The sequence below is a fragment of the Thunnus thynnus genome, chromosome 4 (genome assembly GCF_963924715.1).
Source record: "Thunnus thynnus chromosome 4, fThuThy2.1, whole genome shotgun sequence".
Lineage (NCBI taxonomy): Eukaryota > Metazoa > Chordata > Actinopteri > Scombriformes > Scombridae > Thunnus > Thunnus thynnus.
This window is the reverse complement of record NC_089520.1, coordinates 16233116-16242288: the sequence shown is the minus strand read 5'-3', so window position 1 is coordinate 16242288 and position 9173 is coordinate 16233116. Positions and strand designations below refer to the sequence as shown.

General features: G+C 38.4%; 1 protein-coding gene across 1 annotated transcript in view; it reads right to left on the bottom strand.

Annotated features, from left to right (window-relative positions):
- Window positions 1-9173, bottom strand: part of syn2b (synapsin IIb) — an 86792-nt gene that overhangs the window by 26442 nt on the left and 51177 nt on the right. The window contains exons 3-5 of the mRNA XM_067586929.1: window positions 7786-7877; window positions 580-736; window positions 152-241 (exon numbers count right to left, since the gene is read on the bottom strand). Of these exons, the coding sequence (XP_067443030.1) occupies window positions 152-241; window positions 580-736; window positions 7786-7877 (339 nt within the window). The remainder of the gene's footprint in view (window positions 1-151; window positions 242-579; window positions 737-7785; window positions 7878-9173) is intronic.

Sequence of the window (9173 nt, the reverse complement as noted above, 5' to 3'; positions counted from 1 at the left end):
TGAGACAAGTAGTTAAACTACTAAATATACAGAAAAATCTTGAGAACATAAGTCGAGAAATGTTGTCAATTTTGTCAATTTTATCTATCAACAAGTTTGTTGCAGGGTTACTGAAAACATACATTGGGTAATAATAAGAACAAACTCTCACCATGTCTCTATAGTTGGGGTAGAACGTCTGATCAATGAGAGGGAACTTGTCTGAACCCAGTTTCTTCTGATTACTGACCAGCTGGGAAAACTGGAGGAAAAGTGGAGGATAAAAGGAAAAAAACAGAGCAAGAGAGTCAACTGCAATTGGAACACATTGGACAGTTGAGTCATTTATAACATGTAATACTGTACTATGAGTATACTCATTATTTGTATAGTAACAATCAATGTCATGGTAATCTACTCTTCTCGGACCCACAAAAGTCATGAGATTGTCAATAAATATTTAAAATGATCTTGATTAAAAATGAAATTTATAGCTTCTGGCATCATTAAAATCAGCTTTCCACATTTCTGCAATCTGCTGTGAATAAAACACTGTGTCGGTTTTTGCAGTTGTGAACTAGTTTTGCTGAAACTGCTTACAGCCCAAGGTTTGTCGCAGAGGTTGTAGATGGAGTCCAGAGAGTTGACAGAGGGGACGCCTGCATACTGCAGACCGATGATTAAGTTCCTGAAGTCCTCATTCTGGGCCATGCTGAAGGCGTGTTGGCGCACCAAGACAAAATCAGGCTTGAAAGACCTAGTATGGAAACAGAAGAGGAAATAAAGAAACAAAGATACATTTGGAAAGATACATTTTTTTAACCACAACACAGGTGTCATTATCTTCCTGGACAGCTTGACTCATAACAGAATCACAAAGAAGCCCAGCATGAGTCACTTATCAGTGTCTGGCAGCAGGGTAATTTGATAACCCCAGACACTTTTGCATGGAAGAAAGAGATGGGATGACATTAAACTCAGGTCATGGTGCAGATTAAAAACCCACAAAACCACCAGTAAAAGGTGCTATTCTGAGCTTCCAGGATGCCGTGGCAGTGATGGAGCAGATACATAAGTCTCGCTGGCAGCCTAAACTACTAATGTTTGCCAAAAAAACAAAAATTATGGAGTGGTCATGTGTCTTATCTTAGAATAGAGCGTCATCTGTGCTTTTTGGAGCACACTTGTGTTTCAAACAGTGAGCATGGACAGAAACCTGGAGATCTGTGAGCGCTTTAACATAATTGAGCAGTGAATCTGAACAAAATGATTGATGACTCGCCATGTTTTAATGCATTACTCAATAAGGCAACAAGCAGATAACTGGGGCTGGCTGTAATGATAATTAAGTTAACTCACATCTCCAGTAAACAGACACACTGCTCATATTGTTGTATCAAAACCAGTCTGTGAATGATTTTTGGAGAACTGCTTTCTAAAGTTAATAACGGCTGCCCCTTAAAATTCAGTCCTTTAACATTATATGTATGTCTGTCAACCACAACAGCTCCTGAGATTCAGTTCCTGGTACTTCTTGTGCTTGTTGGTTCGCTAAGCCCCCCTTACTTACCTTTGCTATGCCTGTCAACTAATATGCACTTTACAAAAATAATGGTGACAGATTTACCACTCAAAAAGCACTTACAACTTTTTTAACAAGTGGTCCTTAATTTCATACAGAGGTAGACAAAAGCTGGCGTCTTGTCTCCAGACAACAACCATTGATTTTCCCATCTAAAATGACAAGGCTTTTAGGATAAGAATTTTGCCAGTGCGACACTATCTTAGGTAATGATGGCTGGGGTTGCTGGAGCATAAACCAAATCCAATGAAAAGCATAGACAGAGCTGCTAAAGTTACCAGAAACTCTGACGACCACATTTTACCCTGTGCTAGTTTAAACCTCCCACACATTTTGATCTCCTGGTGAGTCATCGCTGGCAGGTGAAATGAAGTGGCATGTGTCCATCAAGAATTTAGCACATGGCTGTCTGAAGCCTTCCCCAGGCCAACCGTGCAGAGTGCAGAGGAAATCTGGCATTCAAAAATAGACACAAAATGGAGCCAAATGTGAACACGTAAACATCATTCAAAATGCTAAATGGCTGACAGTCACCTAAAAATGAGTTTCAAGTTTGGTGTTTCATGATCTTCTATGGTTTTGTAGAATTGTTTATGTTTTACTTTATAAATATGTGGGTCTCCAAAAACATACAGTAAAAACCACAGCTCTGGAGCTAAGAAAAGCAATTTATGACCAGCGGGTTAAGGGCAAAAACAATTTTCATTGCAGTTCAGCACAGTGGAAGGGTGACAGTGATAGGGCATGACTCTTGTTATTTTTCCTTTTGTCTCTTTCATGTGTGTAAGAGGGACAAGGCATGTGAGGGAAGGCAGAAAGAAAGAGAGAGAGAGTGGAGAGGTATGAGAAAAGAGATAGAGAGAAAAAAATACAGTGTAAAAGAGATGTAGAGAGGAGTGAGAGAACAAGGAAGAGAGAGAGAAAACCCTGGCCCAGTGTGACCACCACCAGCTCTTCATGCACTGGGAATACTAATCAGACACTCCGAGGAACTGAAAGAGTCTGGAGGAGAGGACACAGCAATTAATGTGACTGTAATCTCTTTATTGGTGACAGTAAGAAGTAGAGATCAACGTGGCAATGACTCTCAATTTTATACCCTGAATTAGTGTTGTCAGTAAAGCCTAACTAGCTTTCAGCTTTAGGTTTTTCACTGTGGGTTGTATTTCTAACCTAATGCACTGAACCAAATGTAAAACATTTCCAGGAAGAATAAAGTTGTAACAACTCACGAAAAAGAACTTAAAGACCTTTGGTAAAGTCTGCCAGCTACAATTCCTGATGGAAATTTAAGGAAGAAAGAAAAACAAAGAGGAGTTATATGTTGTGCATGATTTTTAATGGTCTCTTGCACTCTATTTATCAAATATCATTGTGCTTTTAGTGACAGTGTACATTTCTTATTCTCATTTGACCTGGATGTAAATGTGTGTGGCTAAGCATGTGGAAGTTAATCAGGCATGCACCAATGAGATTAGCAAGAGGTGAGATATCTAGTGGATACTGGCAAGACAAAAAGTCTATCTGCAGGCATGCACCTTAAAATGAACATATCTTAAGGACAAGCCTGGTGATATTCTGCAATTTTTCTTATTGTCAACAAATCTCAAGAAAAGACAAAAAACAACATTGAACTGATCCTGCTTATAAGTATTGTATGTGTAGCCAACAACTGGTACAGTAGCTTATGTCTCTCTGCCATGGACTTCCATTGTTGTCCAAAAACTGTTAAAAACATATAAATGAGCCAAAACACTGCACTGGGTGACATGTTCCTTTATTGCCATAAACATGGTTGGTGTAGTTTATTTTGAGTCAATCCCACTCAAATGTGTGTTACTGCCCCACTGAAAATAACCCCCAACAAATACACTGTTTACTCCTGTTTGAATAATGTTTACGAAAAACCACAGTTCCGAGCTGTTTTAGGAAATTATTTTGCTTAAAAAAAAGAAAATATAGAGTAGATTTAGATTTTATAGATCTATTTACATAGGAACAAATAGGCTGATAAACTATATGGAAGTCGAAATGTAACATGAAACAAGAGACAGGCTAACACATTGTTAGTTTCTGTCTTTTCATGGGATTTGCTAACACTAACAAGAAGTTCTCTGCATACTCTGTCGTGAATGATTTTGAATGATTTCTCGATGTGAACATTAAGTGTAATGCTGCTTCTGAATTTCTTAATCTTACTGAGTCCTGGCTCTACACACACAGGTGGGCACACACATATAGTATAGATATTCATTTTGTTGGCTCTAAGAACTTATGTGTCAGTGACCATAAATGTATTTTATTTGACATTTGTTCGACATTGGAGTCTCAGCTTTCCTGCCATATGAGACGCACCCGCATCATAAATGAGGCTGTGGCTGTCAATTTTTCTATGGTGTTTGACAGCAATTTTGTTTTAAAGGATGGAAACCTGGACACTTTAGTCCAATCATTTAACACTCACTGCTCCTCAGTGTTGGATAAATTGGTTCCTCTGAAACTTAGAAACATCTCCAAAAACGCACCCCTGTGGATGAATGAGGCTATCTGGACTTTTCGGCGCAAATGTCGAAAGACTGAGCACTTGTGGAAAGCCACAAAGCTTGAAGTACACAGACTGCAACTAAGTGAACTCATATGTATCCTCAACAATATGGTGAAGGCTGAGAGATCATCTTACTTACTTCTTACTAACTATCTCTCCCAGCACCCCTAACCTACCAATTTTCTCAAACAGTGACTGCAATAACTTTGTTAAATATTTTATAGACAAGGTTGTAAATGTTAGGGCAAATATCTCACCCTTGTTCAGTCCACTCACTAGTGGTTCCTCAAATTCATCCATCTCGCAGTCCTTTTGTCCTGTGTCCATAGATGATATTGCAGCCTTGTTAGGACCAATGAAACCCTCCTCGAGCCCACTAGATGTCCTATCAACCTCTCTGTTTTTAAAGGTTTTTAACTTTTGTGGCCCCTGCATAGTCAATATTATAAACCGCTCCCTTCTATCAGGGTGTGTCCCCAGTTACTTTAAGCAGACTATTGTTCAATCTTTGTTGAAGAAACCAAACCTGGACCCCTCCCTGACAGAGAACTACAGGCCCATTTCAAAACTACCTTTCTGTTCCAAAATTTTAGAAAAAGTTGTTGAGAAGCAACTTGTTCAAATACTGGAATTGCACAGGGTGTTTGATAAGCACTGGATGGCAAATATTTTTTTGCAGTTAAATGCAGTGAAAACTGAAGACCTGATTTTTGGTCCTGATAATCTTTACTCATCAATCAGGCAGAACCTTGGTGCATTATCCTAATCTTCTCAGTCTTCTCTGCGTAATCTTGGTGTTTTTGACCAAACCATGGGTTTTTAAGCTCACATTGAAACATGACTGAAACATGACTGCATTTGAAAGACCACATTGTGAGAGAAACATGACTCAATCATGTTTCTTTCACCTAAGAAACATGGCAAACTCTGGTCTGTTATGTCAATAAATGAAATGGAGACGTCTTTTATTTCACATTTGGACTACTGTAATTCTCTTTTTACCTGCCTTAATAAGTCTTCCTTACACAGCTTACAAACTGTCCATTCTGCACCCCCACACCATGAGCCGAGCTCTTAGGTCCTTCACCCAGGGTTTTCTAAGTGTACCTAAGTGGACACATTTTAAGACTCAGGGAGATCGTGCTTTCCAGTCAGCAGCACCTAAGCTTTAGAACAGTCTCCCAATAAGCTTGAGGTCTTTGGATAATGTGGACTCTTTTAAAAAGCAGCTAAAAACCCATCTGTTCAGACAGGCATTTTTGGAGCATGTGGTATTTTATGTTGTAATTGGTCTCTTATGCCTGTTCCCCTTGTATATTTTATTTGGTGTCTTTGTTTTTATTCATTTTGATTTGATTGTATTTGATTTTATTTCTTTGACTGCAAAGCACTTTGTGACTGGTGTCTGTGAAATGTGCTATATAAATAAACTTTGCTTGCTTGCTTGATCTCTTTATCAAATATCATTTAGTGAAGTGTGCTTTTCTTCTTCTCATTTGACCTGCATGTAGATGTGTGTGGCTGAGCATATGGAAGTTAACCATGCATGCATGCACCAAAAGGATTAGCAAATGTTCCAGCCAAAAACGACCAGAGTCCATCTGCTGTCACACAGTACAACTCAAAATGGAGATATTTAAGTGACTTTATCCCTGCTGTGTAATGACGTTGTCTTTTCCACATAGTATGACACACACAGCCTCTTCCTTACACCAAAGTTTTAAAACTCTGACACCAGAACTTTTGCTCAATGATCAATTACAAATCATGAGTGTCTATATGTTTTAACTTGTAAATATGTCATAAATTGTAGGGCATAGTATATTGTTACATCTGACATTGAGTTATTTCGGTTGTCGTCAGTCAAAAAAACAATGAAATAAAAACAGATAAAAGATAGAAAATAGAAGAGAGGAGCTGTAAATTGTGCAGTGACATGCTCAGAGTCTGGACAAGATTACATCTTCAGGTTGAGGGTTACTTAGCAACGCACAGACTAAGAGCAGTTAGCAAAAATCACTGCTTTCCCTTGAAATCGATGGACACAGTGCAATTAAATAGACAAATGCAGATTGTTAAAACCGTTCAAGTCTAAAAAGCCTGTTTTGAACTCAGACAGGCAGACAAGGCAGACAAGACAGACTGACCATTATGTTGTAAACTCATGAATTTTCTCTGCAGAAAGTCTATGTTTGGGTGAAACTGAGGCCATGATACAACTCTTGAGGTCTTTGAGGAGCTTAAATGACACCCATTGTATGAGAATAATGCTTCTGCAGACATGAAATTGTCAGGACAGGTGGATGTGAATCATTCTGTCTATGAATCAAAGTTTCCCTGACTCCACACTATCTCAGGCAGTGGTCACAGTTGACTATGTGTTTGTGTGTGAGTATGTGTGGACCAACCCCTCATAAAGCATAATTACAGGGCAGAGATTATCAGACTGACGCTGCCGTCTTCATTTCCTGTTGGTTTTGTTGGTTGGTGAGCAGTGGGAGTTAGAGTCTTGCTTAATCACTGGCTGTCTTCAGCCGGGACACTGGTGTTTGTGTCAGTGTGGTTTGTGGTGTGTGAGTGTGTCTGTGTGATTGTCTGGTTTACAGTACACTCACATGTTTGTGCGTACTGTAGAGCTACTGTGCCAGTCTGCCGGTAATGGTTGTGGCCATACGCCTCGGCCCTTTTTCCACTGATCAGTGTTTACAGTAAATGAGTCTTTTTATTATTTCCAAAAGCATTCAGTCTAATCTGATAGAAAAGTCTTTGAATCATCATCATCGTTTATGTGCAAACATGGTACAACAGTGCTATGCTGCAGCATGTCAGCTGATGAAAATGCTGAGTTTGAGGTTCAGATTATATTTTTTGTTTGCATTTTGTTGTTAAGAGTAATGTGTATGTGTTTCTTATACTTAAAATCAACGTAAAATCAAAACACCAAACATACTTGCGACAAAAGTAAAATTAACATTTGTGAGGACCCATGCTTATCTATTGGGTTGGTTTCTCATCAGGGGATTATCAGGTTTGTAATTCTTAGTTGCACTCTTGGATTGTAGATTACATTAATTTGGTCATGAGAGAAGAACAATTAATATATGATGCATCATCAAAAGCTAGTCCTTGACAGTTGATGTCCATGGAGTCCATATCTTCTTACACTTCCATGAGAGGACCACATGTCTCAATATACTCAAATTAATTTAGAAAAGAGGCATTCTGGTTGCTGAGTGGTTCAGATACATACAGTTTGATTCTGGCCTGGAACTTGTTCATGTTATCTGTCACTTTCAATAAAGGCTGGAAATGCCAAAAAAAGAAAAAACAACTCTGAAACTGAGAACGTTTTTGTAAGGACCAAGTATTATCTCTGGAGTAGGTTATGAATTAGAATCAGGGGTTGAAGGCTGGCTGGAAAGTTATACAGTTTGTATTTTTTTGTGTTTGCATGTATTTCCTTGTATTTTCAAATAAATGTGAGTGTCGGGATAACTGTTGGGTTTTTAAAACACAGAGTAAACGTTTGGGTTTAGGAAGTGAGATTTGAGTCCAAAATAACAGCTTTGTTTTTCTCAAAGAACACAAAAGAACCAGTGTTTGTTTGTGTGCGCGCACGCGTGCGCGCGCGTGTGTGTGTGTTTGTGTGTGTGTGTGTGTGTATGTATGTGGTGCTGACCTGACCACTTTGGTCCCGCCCCTGATGACCTGCATGTCAATGTTACAGGTTCCATTTGAATGTGAGACGAGGTTGATCTCTGAGAACTCAGCCTACGAGGATGGAAAGAAGACACAGGACAGTTTCATCAGTTACAAACATTAAGTCTTGATATAGACAGTGATGAAATACACAGGAATCCTGTTATATGGTAATTGCTGCATAAACACGTCTGTTATAAATGGTTCCTTGTGCTATAAATAAACAACGAAACAGGGTTCCCAAAGAAACAGAATAACAAATTAGTATGTTGTCAGCGTTCAAGGTCGCACGGGAAAAGATGTAATACCTCAACTCTATTCCATAATTACAGCCATGCTCATATGGTGCACATCATTCTTGTTTTTTATTTGAATTAATCACTTGTACTGGGAGGAAATATAGCAAATAAATACTGAATTACTTTCTTTTCTAAATATATTTTTTCAGAGGCAGTGAGAGTAAAACAGGATGTAGGAAAATATTTTTATGTACATACTTTTGAAGGTTTTTTGCATATTTTTAAATCTATATTTATTAGGATACAAACAAATCCATAATATTGTTTACATAAACCGTGTGGTTATTTTAGTAAAATAATGTATGTATGCTTCTCCTTGGTGTTGTTGCAAACATAGAGCAGATTTCTCTGTGACTCATAGCTGCCAACTCCTGTCTCCTCTGGTGTCTATTTTTGTTTCTGTGGTGAGACTTGAGGTTGTAATTTAACTGTCAACATCTATTAGGTGTGAAACTGTTTGGTCCGAAACCCCAGAGAATATAGTCATTTCAAATGCAGTCATTAAGTATTGTAAAATGGTTTTCTGGTTATGTGGTTCAACCAATATGAAACCAGAATGTCATACAGTGATGCTTACAAGTGAACCCTTTAGAATTTGCTCTATTTCTGCATAAATATAACCTAGAATGTGATCAGATTATCATGCTCCAAAATTAGATAAAGAGTCATCAATTAAACAAGTTAGACAAAAAAAATAAACTTGTTTATTGAAGAAAATGATCTAATGTATTTATGCATATGTGAAAAGCATGTGAACTTCTAGGATTATCAGTTAATTTGAGGGGAAATTAGAGTCAGGCATTTCAAGCAATGGGATGACAATAAGGGGTGAGTTTGGGAGGCTCTGCCTTATTTAAAGAAGAGAAATCTGGCTCTTCACTATCAAAGTCTGAGCTTCACAACACAGGTTTAAGGAAGTGTGTCGAACAAAGAAGATTTCTGAGGACCTTAGAAGACGAGTTGTTGATGCTCACCAGGCTGGAAAGGGTTACAAAACCATTTCTAAAGAGGTGGAACTCCACCAGTTGACTGTCAGGCAGATCATGCTCAAACAGAGGACATTCAACAC